The 20667-nt window shown below is 54.1% G+C and overlaps 3 protein-coding genes across 3 annotated transcripts; 2 read left to right on the top strand and 1 right to left on the bottom strand.

Moving 5' to 3' along the window:
• Window positions 1-7803: 7803 nt before the first annotated feature.
• Window positions 7804-10693, top strand: C8A04DRAFT_12104 (fungal-specific transcription factor domain-containing protein; the record flags this gene model as incomplete). Its single annotated transcript, XM_062777216.1, has 2 exons — window positions 7804-8755; window positions 8850-10693. 2 exons carry the CDS (start codon window positions 7804-7806, stop codon window positions 10691-10693), a joined length of 2796 nt encoding a protein of 931 aa, XP_062637097.1.
• A 6039-nt stretch (window positions 10694-16732) lies between these two features.
• On the top strand, window positions 16733-17510 carry C8A04DRAFT_12072 (ribosome biogenesis protein Nop16; the record flags this gene model as incomplete). The annotated part of the gene is made up of 2 exons (XM_062777210.1): window positions 16733-16848; window positions 16943-17510. The coding sequence occupies 2 exons, from the start codon at window positions 16733-16735 to the stop codon at window positions 17508-17510; spliced, it is 684 nt and encodes a 227-aa protein (XP_062637096.1).
• Window positions 17511-18061: 551 nt separating this feature from the next.
• Window positions 18062-19147, bottom strand: C8A04DRAFT_37148 (uncharacterized protein; the record flags this gene model as incomplete). Its single annotated transcript, XM_062783784.1, has 3 exons — window positions 18062-18587; window positions 18681-18901; window positions 18983-19147. 3 exons carry the CDS (start codon window positions 19145-19147, stop codon window positions 18062-18064), a joined length of 912 nt encoding a protein of 303 aa, XP_062637095.1.
• Window positions 19148-20667: the final 1520 nt, after the last annotated feature.

Raw genomic sequence — 20667 nt, 5'->3', positions numbered from 1 at the left:
AGCAGAAAAAGATCTGACGGACGTTGCAGGGAAGCGGGGTGCATTACAGCTTAACAAAGTCAAAAAAGCAGTTGCTGATGAGCTATAATCCGCGCGAAGGGCAGACTGCACAAGCGCGGGCGTTGGAGCTTGTCCTGCTTCGTTATGATCTTCCCAATTGGGGTAGGTAGCTCTCTTCAATAGGCAAGTGTTTAACTGGACCCTTCACGCGAACCCGGATCACCACGCATCACCTATGAAGAAGCGACGAGGTCCCCATGCGAGCACGCCCAAACAAGAAGCTGTTAGAAGGACGTCGGGAAAGAATTCTTGATCAATGACGTGATTTCTCCCGTTGTCTTATCCCCCCCGCTTGGCGGTTGGGTTTTCACGACGTTGATGGGGGTTGAAGAGGCTCGTGAGAGGTTTTTGTGTCTTTTTCGCTCTACCCCCAGCCGTCGCCGTCAGATGTAAATGCAAGGGACAGGATCGGGGGTGGCTGTGCTGAAGAAGCGGTATCGTGTCTATCGTTGAGTAGTCATAGAATCTCGAAGTGTCATCTCCAACCCCCAAGACCCGAGACCTCTTCTTCCGAAGCGCGCGTGCCTCTCAATGAGGCCCGGCAGAGACCCGACGCCAAGCACTCGCCGCGGCCCGTCGTCTTGGTATCTTCCGCTACCATTTCCCACGTGAGAGTTACAGAGAGTACTGTGTCCGACAGGCACACGAGACAATAAGGGGAAGTTCGTTGTACGAGATGCAGCAGTGCGGGCACGGCGGCGTGGGCTCACATGCATGCTATGCCCTTTGGTGCTTTGGTTTGCTCGACCTTGGCATGCCGCGTGGTGGTTGAGGACGGGGTTGAACTAATAAGTACTCATAGAAAGAGACAGAGACAGTGAGAGAGACAGAGACCAGACAGAGACCGGCTCGGCAATGCAGAGTGCTAGAGACACGGGTTGATATTAATCACAGCACAGCCCGTCATCCTTGTGTGACGGAGACGCTGACGGTCACGGGTGGTGCAGGAGGACGGCCTGTCAAAGGTTAGATACGAGGGGCGTTCGTGTTGCTTCATCACCGAGGGGAGAGGTTGCTCCTCTCAGCATCGAAGTGTAAAACCGGTGTTATTTTTCGACAGCGTTATGAGGTTGTCAGAAGAGGGGGAGTTTCACCAAGTTAGGTGAGTGGCAGACCGGTAGTGGCGTGTCCGTCTCTGGATCACTGGGCCACGCGCGTGAGACCTCCCGCTGCGATTCATGCCGAGGTTCATCAGCTTGGTGCCACCGTTGTGCAGTCCTGGATTTCGCGCCGTGTTTGAGGCGCAATGCAAGCCGGGTCATCGGGGCCCCGAGTCGGTCGATACCTCTGGGATTCAGTTCGAAGAAGTATCAGACAAACCCCACCCAGACAGACGTCCACAAAGCCACCGAAAGATGCGGTTCCGTCCATGGATGAGCGAGACATTGAGATTCACCTCAAACGGCCGCGATGAACTATTCGGCGTCGGTCTCCGCCCACCCTCATTTTTCTGCTACGTAGTCCTCAGTAATACATCCGAGTCTCTCTCCGTCCCGGTGAAAAGTCCTGATCGTCCCGGCGAGTTGATGTTTGAGGTGTGGTGATGTCGGTGGCCCGGTGGTGACCTTTGGGTCGACTTCGGTTGCCTACTCGGGGATCGCCCCTATTCGTGGCAAGGGATCGACAAGATCTGCTGCATTATGGGGGATCAAGGCATCAACAATTGACTTCTCGGGCGAATTAACGGGTCAGAGAGGAGCAAAAGAGATCGAAAAGTCCAACTTTGGTCCTTTTTCTCCCCTTTGCCGGGTTTGCGGCACACAACGGTTCGAACCCCTTTCCCATGAGCCCATCTCCCATCCGTCCCTTCTTTTGACCCCCATCTGTCAGAACTTAATGCGTGAAAGTGGCCGTGGAAAGCGCCGACTGGCAGGTGCATTCGAGGATCGGATGTTGCGTAAGAATAACAGGCAACGGAAGTGTCAAAAGTGTCAAAAGTGCTTGTCAAGTGGACTTTGTGAAGTGGAACTCGTCAACGTCCGACGACCGACTGCCGGAAGCAATGACACCCTGACCATGACACTGTTAATTGAACCGTCAACTGTCAACCCGTCAACTTGTTACGAAAGCCTCAACTCAAGGACATAGCGGGAAAACACAGTTGACAAGCGGCACAGAAACTCCAGAAGTCCCCTGAAGTCACCACCAATACCGCCCCCAAAAGCAGACACATGTGTCTGTCCCCCACCATCGGGTCAGGTTGGGGGAACAAACTGACAGCATGCGCGGCGCTGGGCAAAGCATGATTGTGGTTTGTGCTGATGGATGAACCGCGCCGCAACCCAACACCAAAGCTGCAAGCAAATCCCTTTGTTGTCGAACTTGGCTCTCGGTGACAGAAGCGGGTTAGAGAGAAAACGCACGCCAAGACGCGGGGAGACCGTGCATCTCAGACACAAGCGCGAAGGAAGAGAGAGCTCGCTGTCAGATGTGTATGTGTGTGTGTGTGTGAGAGAGAGAGAGAGAGAGAGAAAGCGTGTGAGCCAGGAATCGAAACCTTGCCCGAGACGGAAAGGCGCCTCTTGCTGCGGGCGATTGCAACGTTCCATTTTTGACCACCTCCAATGACCCCAACTGACGGAGAGTGCCGTCGGCGAACAAGCAACCACAGTTGGCAGTGAGAAGCGAGCTTTGGGGGTTCGCTGGGAAACGGAGAAATTATCAAGCTGATAAACTCAATGATAAGATAGTGCACCTCACTTCAATAGTATTGACAAGCTTTGTGAATCTTTCCATCCCTTTGACCAGTTTCGTGGATGAACATATTAGTTGCCCACCTTCACAAGGCCGGGTGACTGACGAGTGGGAGGGCCTCGTGGGCGTCGAATTAATTAGTGCATCCCCCCTAAAACTGGTTGGCAAACGAGTGAGCTGAATGACAGGCTGGTGCTTGAGATGGCGTAAAGCTTGGTACGCGGGAGGGACAGAGGAGCGCAGTGCATGCGTACACGACTCCCGCTTCTCACTGAAAACCCGGCCTGCGGCTAGGTCGGCCTCCCTTCCTCGGGAGTGGGAGTGAAACCGGTTATCATGAACGAGGTTCATGGGTCGAAATGTTAGTTATCGGGAGAGAAGAGCTGCACTAACTAGACGATGACTAGCCTGGCTCGGCTTGTTTTCGTGTGCGCGTGTTGGTTCTCGACACAACTATCGAAGTCCTGTCGCGTACTATGTGTGTAACTAGCGTAATGTTGCCGAGGTTGGACGTTCTCTCACTTGTTTGCTGCGCAACAATGGCGCGGGCACCCACGACGAATTAACGTTGTTGTTGGCGGAAGCTTGGCCTTTTTTTTTTCTGCCACATCTCTGGGCTTTTGCTTGGGTTTGCTTGGGGCTGCTTGGGCCCTCGGCATCGCTCAATGGGTGTTGTCGCGTGCGGCCAATGACAGGCGAAACCGTCCCTCGGGTCAACCCCCCGAACGGGCGAAGCGTTCGCTTGCGATTGCAGGGTTTCCGTTGTCCAGCCAAGCAGCGTGCAAAGGCGGTCAATGGCTTGCTTCATACCCTGAGCCAAAATCTCCAACAAAACAGAAAAGCCTCCTATGTAATGTCTCTGTTTCGGTCTCTGTCGGTGTTGTTGCTGGTGATGGCTGTTCCGGCGATTCTGGGAGGCTGAAGAACGAGCAGTGCCCCCGCAAGCTCATCGTCTGAAAAGACCTTGTCTGTCTCACAAAAACGTCGATCGTTCAGCGCGGTCCGTGACAGCCATGCAACGGTGCGGGTGATTCGCCGCCTGGTTCTCAGGGATCAACACCACAACCACCAGCTGAGGGCGCTTACGGTTGGATCGCCCAGCCTGTGGAAACACCCGATCCAACATCGAGCAGGCAGCAGATGTCACACATGATCTCAGGACCTCAAACGGTTGGAGCTCTGTTGATGGTGGTTGATGAGGAGCTTCGTTTGATGCCCTCTTTTGCCACCGAGACTTTACAAGTCGTTGGCTGTTGGGAGTTGAACAAACATACATAGTCGTGACACCGTCCCCGAATCTCGGAGGAAGTGCCCGGGTCAACGATACCCGACCGGGGGTCTGACCCCCATGTTGTAAAAAAAAAGCGACCCCCACTACGAAGTACCCAAAGACGTTGGGGGAGTTCGCGGTGATCAAAACTGCGATATGTACGGCCGAGGAGTTGACCCCGTGTGGTTGAATTCCAAGATGCTCACAATGCATGGCATAATCTCCGAAACAAACGTTTTGCCCATGGCAGTAGTGTACAATGCCGTGTTTCGGTGGTTCAATGTCTCGGTGTCGCTCAAACCCACAAGATCGGAGTTTTTAGTGTGAGGCGGTTCCTTGTGATTCTTTGATACCAAGACGGAGCAACTGCTCAAATCTCCGCCATGCGGCCACCGCCCGTGCCCTGGGCGAGTTCAGGCGAAAGACGACGGACTGCTTTACAATGTATGCCAAATCGGAGCTAATGAAGCCCCTGACGTGGCGAAGATAACGAAGCGCCCTGATGAACACAAGGGACCCCTTCTGTTTTTTTTCCTGGCACATGTGTCGACTTTAGATTCTAGATTTGAGCCATGTGTCGCTGTTGAAAGGGGAGAAGGCTTGGATGGGTCTCCCCGGCGTCGGCGCACAGCGAATATCCACTTCCAGATTCCGATTCTCGGCTCGCACCCCGAACTGCCGGCTATTGCCCGAGAGTACAACGTTCGTTTACGACGCGAGGAATTCAAGATCGAAACTGTTGATTGAAGACGATTTTGAAAAGGCTTCCGGCCCTCGACATGTATTCTCTTGAGGCGTTAGAGACCCTCTTTTCGGTGGTATAAAAAGATCGAAGCTTGATCGCCCCGGGGGACACCGGGATCCTCGGTCAGATCGGCCATGGCCGCAGTGATATTTTCGCCCCTGGCCGATTCCAAATTTTTGGGGCTGATAAGCAATCACGAAATTCACTCCATCGTCGAAGCTTTTGTGGAAACCTTCATCGAAGCATTGGGTGGAGTCCGATTGGGCCTCTGCATCGCCGGCAACGGCAGTGGCTTCTGATGAACGGCAGCCTGTTGGGAGACGACGGTGGGTTTCGTTTGACGGAGATTGCGCTCTTGTCGAGGGGTTCGTCGCTCGCACGAGATCCCGACTCCATTCTGCCGCCATGGCGGTTGCGCTGTCAGCCAAGCTCCCGGCAGGCTCCGAGAGACCCCCGAGGAGAAGCAGCGTGTCAAAGCTCGTTCTCTCCGTCGCTTCTCGGGTCCCGCGGGCGATGAGAGATTTCAGGATTACCGGACCATCTTGCACTTGAAAGATTGCGACACTGATTGCTGATTGCCGGCATAGCGAAGCATCCAGGGCCGCACCAGTTCGTGACAAGGAGGTGAGGCCAGGCCGGCAGAGTCGATCAAGGGCGATGCGTCAAAATGAAGTGCGCTCCCGAGCCTCATGAGGCAAGTCGTGGAAAATGCTTCGGTGATGGTTACCCTCTTTTGCTGGCCCTGCATCTTGTCGATGCGGGCGTGTCCGAAGCCTTGGCCCTTCGTTGCAAGGGACGTGTAAAAGCCACACCCCCAAAAATACATCCCCCATGACACCCGATATACAGAAACGTCGGTGTGTGATTTGGAAGCGTGGACCCCCACCTTACGCACATCCAACGACCATGGCGTTGTTTCGCGTGCTTCCCATGCCGTCTATTTACCCCCGAAGTGTCGAACTTGGAGCATTCTTTCGATTTTTTAGCAGGCTGCTGTTTCCCGCGCTCCGCGGGCGACGAAATGAGAAAGGAGTTTTGCATCTAGAAGAGTAGGGGAAGAGGGGCTAGGACACGCGGGCTGGTGCGGAGAGGGCAAGTCGTTGCAAAGATCGCCATCTTCAAATCCCCTAACTGTGTTCTGGGCAAGGTCACGCTCGTCCGATAACTGTGAGGGGCCGCTGGTCGCTGAAGCGAAGACCCTTGTGGGCTCTTCATACCCCATCGGGTGGGGCGCATTTCTGACCTAAACTGAGAATGCCGATACGATACCGAGGTTACGCAGAACGATATCGATACGATGTACTGTAGGCTTCAGAAAGTTAGGAAACCATGGGAGGGAATGAGTTTGGGCCTGCTTGTCTATCGGAATGAGGCCGGAAACAATCAACACTGAAAAGCAATGCTCGAGCCGAAGAGCTAAAACGGCATTTCCCCGAGTGTTCGTTCGACTCGAAGAGGGGAACAAGATTCGTCGATGGGTTTGATGAAGGAAGGGAGAGGGGCAAAGCCGCTAAATGATCCACAGCCAGGACTCGTCCAATGAGAAGGGTTGCACTTTCTTTCCCCAGGTTCCACGCAGCCACGCTGAGGCAAGATCCCGGCTGAGCCCGGGCATCGAACCTGCCCATCAGCTTTTCCTCTGTGCTTCGAAGTCGTGGGTCCCCACCTTTGTGAACTCCACTTTTCCTCTGCGGCGGAGGAATCGCTTCGGATGATGGAATCCGCCGCAAAATCTCGTGCTGCCTTTCCTCTTCGCGCAGCACTCCAGCAATTCCCTGCAATCGGCCACAGTCTCAATTTTTTTCTTGTCCCTGGTGTGCGCAAGGATACCGATGTTCTGGCGTCGTTACAGGGGCAGTTTTTAACTCTCTTCAAGCAGACCCGCGAAATTTTCGGCGCCTCTCTTTTCGTCTCAAGCGAAGCCCAGCGTTTATGGCATGGCTTCACCCGAAATCGCTTCCTCTCGTGCAGGTCCATAGAATCCACCCGGTATCAAGGACAAGAATTGAATCGCTCCGGGCTTTCCTGCCCTCGCCTTATCGCTCCTGCTCTCCGCGAATGTTCCTGGGCCTCGGTGCGACATTTCAGAAAGCTCTTAACATACGGATACACAGTCCTGCTGGGTGAAACTTTGGCTGCAGTGCTGACAAGCCTTGAGTCCGTCAGCCTGTCGCTCTGTTCCCCGAAGTCGAGTCGAACGGTCAAGAGAAATCGCATCTCATCAGCAATCCCGTCCCGCCCCTGGTGCGCCTCCCACGGCGGCCCCGGTCGAGTGGGAGGTGGCCAGGGTTTGCGCCGATGGAGGGTGTGGTGTGTGGGCCGAGTGAACCTGGAAAACCCCCCATCCCCTGCCCTGTAACCCTCCCATCACCTGTCGCCCGCTCAAATTCCCGATTCCCAGCCGTTGCACCAGTCAAGGGCCGCCTCCGCCCCCGCGAGCCAGTGGGCGAGAGGGGTACCGAGGGAATGTACTTGTGGTACCTCGTTGTACTGCGGTACTGAGGTACCAGCCCGTCCCTTGCCCACTAAAAATGGGGGGCCTTGCTGGGGGACTGGGGGACATGGGCCGAAGACGCTCGCGCACACTGCGCTAACTTGGTAGCGTCCAGAAACGCCCCATTTCAAAACACAAGCCCTTCCCACCCACATAGCCTTGCCGAAGCCCATGTTCCAAGCTTCTCTTTACCTTCCCTTTTCTCTCCCCCCCTACGAACTATCGTGACTCGTGCCCATTGTTTTGGGACCGGAGTCCTTACATATTGACTTACAACTCGCACACAGCACTCCACTGTTGTCCATTGGAGGTCGGGTCTTGCTTGGAACAGCATATCACTCACTTTTCGCCCACCTTGTCTGGATTCCTAAGTATCGGATCCACTCTCACGCGACGAGACACCGGCTTCCGAACGACGAATAGCCTCCCTGTACTCGGCCAACTCGACGACGATACAGCAGGACCGAACGTGGCGCAGACGGAGGACTAGATCTCACCGCCAACTTTTATTTCCAGTCTTTCGCTTGAGCGGTCTCCAAGATGACTGCTCCCATGAACACCCCGGCGCCGGCCGTGGCCAAGGACGCCGCATCGGCGAGGAAGCGCCGGAGAAGGGCCCCCGCCGGCGGGGCCGCGGATGACTGCTTCACTTGCGCCAAGCGGAATGTCAAATGCGACAGGAGGAGGCCGTACTGCTCACAGTGCTTGGAAATTGGCAACGAGTGCTCCGGCTACAAGACCCAACTAACATGGGGCGTCGGTGTGGCCAGCCGTGGCAAACTACGCGGCTTGTCGCTGCCCATCGCGAAAGCACCCCCCGTCAGCTCCGCCAAGACGGTCAAGTCACCATCGACAGTGCGTGCCCGAACGGGCTCTGTGAACTCGACAGGGCAATGGCCAGCAGAGCAGGATGAGCGGGCGGTCCGGGAAGAGACGGAAGTCAAGATGGAGTTGGATCACAGGAGGAATCCTTCGGTACCGATGACGACGACTCACTTCCCCCCTCCCTACGACATGTCGCAACACCTCTCTCCAACCGACGCAGCGCCACCACCCGGCTGGACTCACATCCCTTTCTCGTCGAGCATGTCCCCGACTGACGCATCGAGATTCCAACCACGGCCGCTGCACATTCCTGTGTCCCCAGTCGGGGATATGATGCAGCGGGATATGATCCAAACGCCCATGGACTCGATCAGCGAGGTGGATTACATGTCGCCCATTGCTCACTCTTATCCGCGGGAGGACGTCCCTGGCTTTATCCACAGCCCAATGGGTTATGAAGGGTTTCCTACGCATGCTTCGCCGGGAGCCCAAAGCCCTGTGGCCGTGGCCGCCATGATGATTGAGCAAACACGGGCACCCGCGCCATGTCCCAGCTTAGTCTATGCCCCTTCCGAACCGGCCTCGAGTCTTCACCCCCACCTTTCCCACATGGACAACATGGAAATGCAGCTGAGCCGCAAGATGCCCCACGAATGTGAGGTTTTGGGTGAGTTATACATACGCACGCACGCCCACTATAACGGCCAACATGGTGTTTTATCCTCCGTGAAATAAGCTTGCTAACCTGGAACTGTGAATAGTGCCTGGCACTCCCGACTTGGACACATATAGCTCGAGCGCCCAGTCGCATGGTCCGTTTTGGGCCTCTTCGTGCGGGGATGATGAATCCGTCTCACAAAGCGTCCCCGATCGGCACTCTGCGCCGTGGCCCGCATCCTTCCCATCACAGTCCCCGTCGCCTGTCTTGCAGGTCAGCCCGGACCTCATCACCAAGATGCCCTTCTTCATGGACTACTACGAAAAGACCATCTGCCCCAACATGGTCTTCATTGACGGGCCCAACAACCCGTTCCGGGAACAGATTCTCCGCCTCGGTACCAGCAGCAGGAGCTTGCAACACGCCATCTGCGCGCTCGCCGCGTGCAATCTGAGGATGAAGAGGAGGCTGAGCCGTGGCCACCACGGCCGGGATGCTGGGGAGCGGCAGCTGGACATGAGCCCGATTGATAGCGGATCCGATGTGCAGCCCACCGACCAGTCTCTGGCCGAGGAGTACCAGCACCGCAATCTGGCTGTCCGCCTACTGAATGAGCAACTCAACGACGCCGACAAGTCGACGCACGATTCCGTTCTGGCCACGATCCTGTTGCTATGCCACTACCGCATGGCCGAGTCCGGTGTGGCCAAGTTCCAGACGCAGTTTGCGGGCGTGAAGAAGATCCTGGGCTTGCGGCGGATGTCGCCTTACCCGCCATCACGGGATTCCGCGTGGATGGAGGCGCTCTTTATGTATTTTGACTCGGTGGCTGCGAGCATCAACGACAGGGAACCACAACTCAACACAGCCTTTTACGGGGTCTCGCCAGATACGCAATTATTACCCGCGGGCTCTGAAAATCTCGTTGGCTGTGACCGCGAGCTTTTCAAGACGATCAGCAAGCTCGGCCGGCTCAACCTCCTCTCCCAGCATCGCCCCGTACAACAACTCATCACATCCCCTTCGCTACCTCGGATCTCCGCTTCCGCTCGACCAACTTCCCCTCTCGGCTCACAATTCAAGCCCCCATCCCTCCTCAACGGACAGGACCACCATCACCAACACCACCACCACCAAAGCATCTTCGGCGGGGCCCCCCACCCCATCAACAGCAGCGTACGATTCGACGGCAACGGCTACGCCGCGCCCAACCTCGAAGACGACGACGTACTCGGCGCCGGCTCAGTCCCGCAGCAGCAGCAGCAGCAGCAGCAAGTCCAGTCCCCAACGGCCTACGACGACCCACGCAGCGTCTTCTGGCGCGAATGGAAAGAAGCGCGCCAGGCCCTACAAACCTACGAATTCGACAACGCCCGCGTCCGCGCCTCCCTAACCACCCCACCACAACCCTCCGCCTCTTCTGCAACCTCCCCCGTAGGCTCCATGTCCTCCTCCCTCCCACCAGTGCAACCCACCGGCAGCCAAATCCGCGACCTCGGCTCCCTCAGCGAAGCCTTCCGCTACGCGGCCCTGCTTTACACCGAGCGCCTCGCCAGCCCGAACGTCCCCTCCAACCACAACAACTTCCGCAACCTGGTCAGCCAAGTCGTCTACTACGCCACCAGCCTCGAGGCCGGCAGTGCCGCGGAGAAGTTCTTGCTCTGGCCGCTGTTCGTCGCTGGCAGTGAGTGTGTCAACGAACTGCAGCAGGGGATCGTCCGGTCCAAGTGCCGTGAGATTATGGCGCGTAGCGGGTACATGAATAACCTGGCCGCGTTGGAGGTGTTGGAGCGGTTGTGGGCTGGGGAAGGGGGTGTGCAGCAGCAAGGGGCGGGTAGTCATCATCATCCTCAGAATAGGATGGGAGGGAATGGACGGGGTGGGCCGTTCAACTGGGCTCAGTGTATCGGTGGGCCGGGAGTGGAAGTGGAGTGGATCATCTTTTGAGTTTATTTCGTCTTCTGTTTTCTTTCTTCTCTTATAAATTTCCCTTTTTTTCTTGGTGTGTTTACGGGGGGTTACATATACAAACGACATGACGAGTGTACAAGCAAAGCAGACAGGCAGGCGGTTGTTTCTTTACGGTGTCTGTTTGTTACGTTGCCACTTGGAGCGGGTTTTCTCCCTATCTCGATTTTTATTTTACGTTTTTCTTTGGATCATAACCCAGCCTAGCAGCTGCCGACGGACGACTTTCCTTCTGTGTTTTCCATATTTCCCCCAACCCAATTGTATATTATATCATCAACACACACACAAGCGCGCGCATACCCTGGATGGTTCGGCTTCTATCTATCTATCTATCTTCCTTCAACCGGAATGAATGCATGTATCTTGGGCGCTGAGGCTTTTGTGTCTATCTTTGCCTTTACTGAACACGACTTGCAGGGGCAACTGTGCGCGACATAAGACAAGGAAGGACAGGACAGAAAAGGAAAAATACAAAACGAGGCAAAAAAGCAAGCCCTTGATTCCACCAAAGCGTTCCAGTTGACATTACATTGCCTGTGATACCATCCATCCCCCGTCCCCGTCGCCATCGTCCCCATCGTCCCCCTTGTAGTCCGGTGAGTGAAACGAAAGTGGAAGGGAAGCCCTTCACTCAATAAAAAAGTGACAAGGCTTGCTACCATGCATCGTTTCCCCGGGTTTTACGAATTAGCTTAATTTTTTTAGCAACACCCGATTACTTTGACGCCCCTGTGTGGGGTTAACCCGTTCCCAGCCGAGCTGGGGTATCTGGTGGAGGTTTGGTGAGGTGGTCTGTGTGATTTCTCTCCAACAACCCAACGTGCCAACTCAATTCCCATCTGAGATCTGAGCGGCCTGTTCATTGATGACCATATTGCCTTAGTAGTGTACATTAGAGTTCTTCATTGAAAGTACAGAGTAATCACCATCCCTGGCCCTTGGCTGACCCGCGAGATCCCGGCTTACCAGTACCATGGCCTTCGCTGGCCCCCTGGTTGATACTCGGCCGGGGTTGGGTTTAGGGTAGTGAGCTCGAGTTCGGTTTTGTCTAGGCTGGTCGTGGAACACGGAAAGCCCATACTAGAACGGTGTTTCTGATCTAACACAACATTAACAAGACAGACAGCCATGTGCCGGATCTCAGTTCACGTTGGTTGGTTTCTAATCACGTCTCGGAGGAAAGGGGGAGAAACTGAAAGCGGGCACGGACACGGCACGGGCAGTAATCGCTGTTATCGGCTTTCTCCGTCCAGCGGTGCATATCAAACATCCTGGGGGGGTTGATGAGGCTTTGGCGATGGGTTTCTCAACACTACACGGGATGTACATGGCCGATGTACACGGCTGTACCTCCCCAGCATGCTCACGACCAACACACACATCCATGACTTACTTACCAAGCAGGCCGACATATCCCCAGGGGCGGACAAGATATCAAGGAACATTGCATGCGTGTTCCGTACGTCCAACACGCCCTCCCGCACGCACGCCCGCCCGCAACTCGCTTCAAACGCAGTTATAGCAGCAGGGGGTTTCCCGACATATGCGGAGAAGCGAAGAACTCCTTTTCTTCCCTGCTGACCCTGACTTACCCGACACGACCCGACCCTCTCTCGCTCGAGCGTTGATTACCGGGTTGAAGTTTTCGGGAGGTGGGGAACTCTTGGCCAGGGAAGGGAAGCCGTTTGTGTCTGGTCGTCTTGGATCTTCTCCTCACTTGGAGACAAATGGAGACAACCCTCCCCCAAGTACTGTACATCCGTGACTTGACTTAGGTACATACAGGGTGGACAAGGTGCGGTCAAGATCGGACAGCCGTTGGCTTGCTGAGGGACCTTACCCCTGGTTGGCGTTGCTTTGCAGAATGGTTCTGTGCACATCTTGCATTGCGTGCAGGAGATGACTGAGGATTGATACACCGAAAAGACAACACTCTTTTTGTGAGCTTCCCGAAACGCACTGCTGAACCCGAGTCCACGGCTGGGCCGGTTGAGACGGCAGTTATCTCTCTCCCTTCGCTTCCCCTTTCTCTTGCCCTTCTTTCCCCGTCCTGGAAATGGAGGCGAACGGTGGAGAAGAAGAAGAAGGAGACGATCCATGCTCGCCACACGGAGAGTCTCTCCACCAAGCGATGTGTGATCGCCTCTTGTTTGAAGAAAACGTTGAGGGTGGAGAGACCAGACCAACCATGCCGTGGGCCGTGGCCCGTGGCCCGTGGCCCGTGATGTCTCATCAAACAAACACGAACTCGATGGGTAATTCTCCACCTTGGTTCTTCAAGTACCGATGAAACTGGGGCGGCCTGCGACGTTGGTCCACGGGCTGGCGGCAAGCGAGGTTTGCAGGACCATGTGGATGTCAACAGCAGCAAGCGAAGCGTCTTTTTTTCTTTCCCTTCATATCTTGCACCTCTTTCACTTCATGATTGCGGTCCAGACTGCTGGACGTATCAAATCATATCGTGTTTAGGAAGAACGTGACAGTGAACGACAGTAAGAAAGGGGTATGGCAACCCCAACGGTAACGCTCGACAAGGCAGTCCCGTCATGACACCCCCAAACCCCCCAACGACACTGAGATAAGACACCATCGTCAACCCTTTCGACCATGCGGCGTTCATCTTGGCGACTAGCCCTTGACCCCAACGTGGACTGGAACAGATGGGGAAAAGATCATCTTCTTGAAGACTTCTAGAAGGTGAAGCTCATTGCGAGTGAGGCTGTGCAACAGGATGTTACACATCCTGCTCTTGTTGTCATTCTCCTGCCCCCTCTTTCTCTCCGTCCTAGTAGTAACAAGAAAAAATTTCTTGTCGTTCGCTTGTCTGTCCCCTTCCCCTGCTGCTGCTGCCGTCTCCCACCCCTGTCATGATCGGAGCGGGATGTCGCTCGACTAGGCAAGTCGTTACCAGTCGGGCGGTGAAGGGGGGATGGTGGTGGGTGGAGGAATCAGGCACGCGCATCAATGAGACAGTTGGAGATATGAGAGGGGAAATGAGTGGTGAGAGAAGAGAGGGGGCGGGATTTGAGAGAAGCTAACGCATCTCGCATGCCCCCCAAGAGAGATATGCAATGCATCTCAAGTCAGGTTCGGCTTGGGCTGGCTCGCCGTTGCCTAGGGCGGAGAGACAACACGCTGCTGCTGCTCGGACATGAGCCGATTCTGACGAGGGGACGAGGGGCCGCGCTAGGCTCGAGAAGGAAGGAAATCGGGTGTTGGGGAAGTTTTTGGCTGTCAAACCAGGATGGGAGAAGAAGAAAAAGAGGCACGAGAGACGGAAAGGAGAAACACGAAAACGCGGGGTTGACATCGCTTGGCTGCGGACCGCGATGCGTGGCTTGCGTCGTTCAAGCTGGGGGCGTGTGGTTTGTGTCGGCTTCGGGCTCCGCGGGATTGTGGCCGCACTGGGGCGCCGCTCCGGCCAATGGCAAGCCTGGGAAGTAATCACAATATGATCACGTGAAATCGACCCAAAGTGCTGTAATCACCACAAACCTCTCCCAGCAAGAGCAGGCTAGAATCGATGATATCCGCATTGGCCGTGGGATTTGAGGTTGTGGTGGCGATGACGAAAGACGAGAAAAGTTCAAGTTCTCGCCTGTCACTGCCCTCGAACTATTTTGCTTTAGCATTACCCCATAGGCAGTGCAACAGCATCTAGAATTCACCGAGTGCAAAGCAAAGTCGCCTGAACAGCGAGTAAGCCTCTCAATGGTCTGAGGTGAGCAGTATCGGAGCGCCGTTTGGACAATCGTCTAGCACAGGCAGTGGCGAGCCTATGATATTGACCGAGGAAACGTTGTAGACTTCAATACGAGTTTCTTTCCCTGGTTAAAATAGTTGTGAATCAATTCCCGAACCTGGTAGACCGTATTCTCCTCTCTTCAACTGTATGAACTGAGACAACGTTATCGGGCCGTAAACATCGACCTAATGTAAGATAATTCCAGTCCTGCCATTATTGATGTTTGGCTTATGAATACCAGTTGTTTACGATTCAGAATTAGGTTTTCTTGTCCACAAGTTTTTGGTTAGCAACGCCGTATTTAGCGGTAGCCCCTTGATAAATAATTGCAAGTAGGAAAGCATATTGCGAGGTATTATCAACTGTGTGAACTGTGTTTGAGCTAATTATGTGTATTCTCACTGTATTATCAATTGGAATGTTGATTAACGTTATTGTCGATTGCATCTCTAATCGCGTTGTCGACCATGGTTTCAATCCTAAGTTATCAAATAATCGGGCTATTGGGAGTGCCAGCGGCAAACTCCACGATTGCCAGGAGTTCTCTTTTATAACCAAGTGCCGTATTTCCTCTTCTCCCGTCTGAAAAGGAAGCTATCTTAAAGGATAGGAACAAGCGCTCCTCTCGGGAAATGGGTGATGACACACCCAGCCCCATACCCAGACGCATCTGAGTATAGGGACATTGGGATCTTGTACTAGTGCCGGTACACCTCAACATTAATTGTGTAAAGACGCCTTAGCAGTGTGAATGACAAGGATTCCGCGCTCCCCCAACGCCAGGAAACAGTCCCTGTGAGTATTGTAAGGGGTCTGGACAGTTCCGCTTAGTCGGATAGCCATCTACGATACGGTCGTACGGCGCCCAGAAAGACCTCACGCCTCGTTGATCAACCGGGACCGGCCATTCGGCTAGTTCGCTCGCCCTATCAGGCTTGGCCATGGGGCTGCTATAAACACCATGAACAAAACCCACTGCCGTGATCTCCCAGGGAACCTGCCCTGATATTCTTGAAGGAAAGGAGTATCACTGCCTAGTGGAGTCTTTTGTGGCTATGCGCCAGCAGCACCGGGCGTATTGTGCATTGGTGATCGGACATCGACTCCTCGTAATATAAGACGTATCGCAAAAGACAAATGTCTTTGCTACGGCAAATGAAGACTCCTTTTAAACGGTGACAAAATAGCAAAAACTGGGTTCTCATGGTGATTTGGGACTTTTCTCAGCTTTCGAGTAAAATCTTGCCGGGTGATCAGGTGGAGTTCTATTCTCCTCGTTAGAAGAGTCGCCTTCAACAGAGAGAAGCTGGCCTGGGCGAGACGGGAATTCGAGCTAATCCCGATATCGCAAACAACCGGTTTTTGAACGTGGTCCTCAGGTACACCACCGGGGATCTTGCTTATCCATGACTCCGGAAGGACCAATCCTTTTATAAGGTCGGGCAGATTTTCGGTTCTCTCCATACGCCTCTGAAGTGAAAAAACGAGTCCCACTTGGGGATAATTAGTCTAGAACTTGAAAGTACAGTACAAGGATGAGTAAGCTCTAGTCTAGCTGCATCACCTTCGCCAGGTTGTAACGCCCGGAAACACAAGCTGCAGCAACTAAAGACCATTTTATCCGAGACACCCCACGTCACCGTCCTCGGTGATGGAGCTGATCGGCGATATAGCAGCTGAGACAGTTCTGTGGTTATAGTCAGCGTTTAAGACTTCGATCTGACGTGGGAAAACTAGGATGAGGTTAAGGCATAGCTGTCAACCCTGAGATTCGGGAAAGAGAACAACCATAGCGTCAAGATTACGTCTACTAATAATTTTGCCCGTCAAGCGATATTCATTGTTCTATAGTTAATCTACCTAACTACGCATCACTACACAGGCTCAACAATAATTGCGGCTAAAAATGTCCATGTTGATGAGGCCCTAAGAATGAAATAAACTTCATGACAGAGTCTGTCATTCGAGGCAACATGGTTCTTATTGAAAATTGAAGAAAGGTATGAATGATCAAAAATGAACAGAGGTTGTTGGATGTTGAAGGAGGGTATGAATGTGAGGTGGGCAGCTGTCAGCAGTACCTACAGCTGAGCGCCAAGTGCCAATGTTGCTGCGATAAGCACCCACCCCACTACAAATCTCATATCTTATCGGCCAATTGCTGGGAAATTTTGGAACTACGCTCAGCAAGTCAACAAAGTACTGCTAAGGTACTGCCATCGACACCAAAACCTCCCACGAAACACCCCTGACCCGTACCACACCCCACAATGGGTCGCGAACTTCAAAAGCGCAAGCGGCGCTCGTCGCGCGCTAAAGTCACCATGCCCAACCGGCGCAAGAAGGCCCTGAACCCGCGAGGCAACGACATCATCGCAAAGAACTGGTAAGGCCCCATCCAACCATCCCCCCTTCCTCAAGCGCAATCACACCATATAAGACATACCCTAACCCATCCGTCTTCTCTCCCCTCCCCACAGGAATAAAAAAGAAACCCTCTCCCAAAACTACACCCGTTTCGGCCTCGTCGCCAAACTCGGCAAAACCACCGGCGGCACCGCGCCCTCCAACAAATCCAACCTCCAAGTCGGAACCGACCCCCTCGCCGCCCAATCCACCAGTCACGGCCTTCTACAAGTCGGCGAGGTCAAAGTCGAGCGCGACCCAGCGACCGGCCGCATCACCCGTGTCCTGCGCGAGGCCAACCCGCTGCACGATCCGCTGAACGATCTGGACTCTGACTCCGACGACGAAGGCGCGGCGGAGGCACGACGGGAAAAGGAGAGGCGGTATGAGGAGTGGTCTGGGTTTCAGGAAGATGGAGAAAGGCCGGAGGTGGTGAGCGCGCTGGAGCGGGAGGCGAATCGGCCGACGGAGAAGACGGTGCGGCACGCCAGTGGACGGGAGGTGGAGTGGTTGGAGAGGTTGAGGGCGCGGCATGGGGATGATACGGCGGCGATGGCGAGGGATGTCAAGCTGAATCCGATGCAGCAGACCGCGGCGGATATTCGGAGGCGGTTGAAGAAAGCAGGGTTGTTGGAGGCGTGAGATGGATGATGGGATGGGGGTGGTATTGGGGAGTTAATGGGTGTGCGAGAAGGCCGGGAGCATCTTAATGTGTTCCAAGCGGGGACTCGCGCTGGTAAAAATTGGAAGAGGTGCTGTCCATAAGAGGTCTCAATTAGGGCGCCATATATTCCATACATAGGGTAATCGGCGTTTGGCGTTGCTTGAAAGCTAGAAATAAGCAGTAAAATGTACACGGACAGATTACACAGACCAATATCAGAGGAACTTAACAAAATGTACATGTTCATGGTATCATTTTCTGTGATCTACCCTCTAAGACGCCGGCAACACCAAATATGTAGCAAAAGAAAGAAAGGGCAAGCCAGCGTCTCGCTAAGTACCCATCCCGAACCAGGCGAAGAAGCCAAAAAAAATGCTAGACGATCAAACCACCGTCCCAGACAGTTCCATAGCCATACAACGAAATGTGAGAAATCCCCCCAACCTCCCCCGCTTACACTGACTGTACTTCTTCCCTCCGCCTATACAATTCTTCGCCCCAAAACAATTATCGCGTGATATCATGCACATCATTGTCTCCCAATCCGGTCATAATCCGCATGCGGGAACCTCGCATCCTCAAAACCATCCGCCGCCGAAGGCGTCGCGTACCGCCCCACCGACGACATGCTACCCGAGTGGTATTCAGTCTCATGGTTATCGAACGGGTCCCCGCCCAGCCCAGACCCAAGCTGCGGTTGCCGGAACGGGTTGTCCTGGTAGCTGCTGCCGACCGTGCTGCCGCCGGCAGGGCCCCCGACCTGGCTGGCGGCCGGATTAAGTCCCGAGCCGCCGTACGGGTCGGAGTAGTCGGACCGGCCGCCGCCGTAGTGGGAGGTGTCGTCGTGGTGATCGTTATCGTGGTCATGGTCGTGATCGTTGATGTTGACGGGAGCGTAGGATTCTTCGTCGTGCGGGGCGAGTGAGAAGGCGGCCTTGTCCGGGTCGATGTTTTGGCTGCCGATCTGGGCGCGGTCGTAGCCGGGCAGGCGGTTATTCCACTGGTAGTATTTGAGGGTCCAGATGCTAAGGAAGGTGGTGGCGCAGAAGAACAGGCTATCGAGGATGAAATGTTAGTTGGGGTTCTGTGGACACACGAATACGAAAAACATGCTCAGGGATGGGGGTTGAAAGGGCATCGCAACATACAAGACAAACACGGCCAACCCGACGATGGCCTTGCTCAGGTTGCAGGCGTTGCCGCAGAGATTAGCGGTGTTGTATGATGCCTGGGTAGCAAAGGCGGAAAGCCACACGACGGTAAAGACAGCGTCTACCACAACCATGGCATGTGGCTCGGCGAGCTTGCGCGTCCGTGGGAAACGTGGGGACATGATCAGGTAAATCCAAGCGGGAACCGAGAGCAAGAACTAGGAAGCCGGGCTCATGTTAGCAAACGTAAAATGAGGCAAGAGGTCGGAGAATATGAAATGTGGAATATCGTATCGTACCACTCCGAAGGTCCAGCCATTGTTACCCACGATCCTGGACTTGTCGTCCCGGAAAACGGCAATTGCAAGGGCCCATGACACAAAGCCGAAGAGGATCTGAAGGCCGTGGAAGATCAGCTTGTAGGTTGGGATCTTTTCCGCATCAAACTCAAGGTCCTCCCACATCGTGTCTGGTTGGTTTTGCTCGCTGGGCTAATATCTATCTTCAGTGGTACAAGCTGTTCTGTTTGCGACCCTTGGGTGTCGGTTTTCGTTATGACGAGCGCTCGAGCGTTTTGGGTTAGGTCGTTTGATTTGTTGTCGTCGTTGTGTAGTTCAAAAAACCAAGACTCGACGCTGTGTTCAAGAAACGCAAATCAAGCGAGGACCGTAAAACACAAAGCAAAAAGAGCCGCAGCCGTTCGGTCCGCAGTTTCTATGTTGTTGGTAGAAAAAAAGACCAAGTTGAGCCGCGCGGTTTGCATGCCAAAACAGGGTCAGCTCCCACAAGAAAATGGACCCCCCATCCCTCATTCCCCCCCAAAACACAGCCCACTGCGGTTTGCCCAGGCGACGGGGCGACCCTGGTGCGGAAAGGTCACAAAGCCAGGGCTTGGCAGTGGGCTGCACTGTGCCAAGCCACATCAATGACGCTGGCCAAAAGTGAGTGGGAAGCAGTGAGAGCCAATCATTTGAGCCACCTCAGCCCATGTGGGTCGCTGCATGGAATCTTGCATGCAATCAGACACTCAGAGTTCCACAGTGTTCGTCCCAAATCGCAGTGGGCGGTTCATCTCAAAATCGAAACTTAAAAGTCAGGACCCGAGATAGTACTAACAAAGGCGGCCAAATCTTACTCAACATTTATCAACTTCTCTGCGCCTTGCGGCCAGGAGCCCACTTCCTCACCCCCGAAAAGCCCAGGACTTAATGTTAGTTATACCCCAGACCCATGGAGTCAAGATTGGAGGACCGCAGCCCATTTTAGAGTTGCCACAGTGATCTCGGCCGTCGGAAGACGGCATTAGCAACTGCCGGCCGGCATCCTACCCTCCATTTTCTTCTTCTCCGATCTCTCCAAGGCAGGAAAACTTTCCAATACTGCGTCAGGTCGAGTTCAGGCATCAAAGCATTCAATTATCAGGAAACATGCAGCGAATTACAGTATGGTTCCGCGGGGCTCCAATCCCAGTCAACAGCCGAGGCAGATCGGTGGTGCTGGCCCAGCAACGGCTGACCACGGAGCGCTGACGAGGCCTTTGGAAACATGTTGCCAAAAATAGCAACAACTCAAATAATTCCTGTTTGGGATATCAGGTTCACGTTAACGTCAACTTAAACACACGACGGATCTTCAAATGATTTTTCTTGCTGGCTAAGATATACCTCTAAGTGGAATTTTTTAAATGAACTTCCAAATCTACAAGGCATCTATGAATTGCCCCCATAACAGTTCCTGTCGTTCAAATAACTCGTCACAGGGTGTCCACCTACAGGTGACAGACCCACCATTGCCACCGGAGAACCACCAAAAATTTACCAGAATAGCCAAAAACATACAACACCGGGGATTCCCCAGTCGTCACCGGCCTGAGTACTGATCCGGCGGTCAGTAGTTTATCTAGGGGAGAGCGGACGGGATCCCGAGCTTTCTACTGCCTATGGTCGTATGTGGTAGACCAGTGTCTCGATAGATTCTTTTGTAG

The sequence above is a fragment of the Dichotomopilus funicola genome, assembly GCF_033296635.1.
Source record: "Dichotomopilus funicola strain CBS 141.50 unplaced genomic scaffold C8A04scaffold_30, whole genome shotgun sequence".
Classification (NCBI taxonomy): domain Eukaryota; kingdom Fungi; phylum Ascomycota; class Sordariomycetes; order Sordariales; family Chaetomiaceae; genus Dichotomopilus; species Dichotomopilus funicola.
This window is presented reverse-complemented; position numbering and strand designations above follow the sequence as displayed.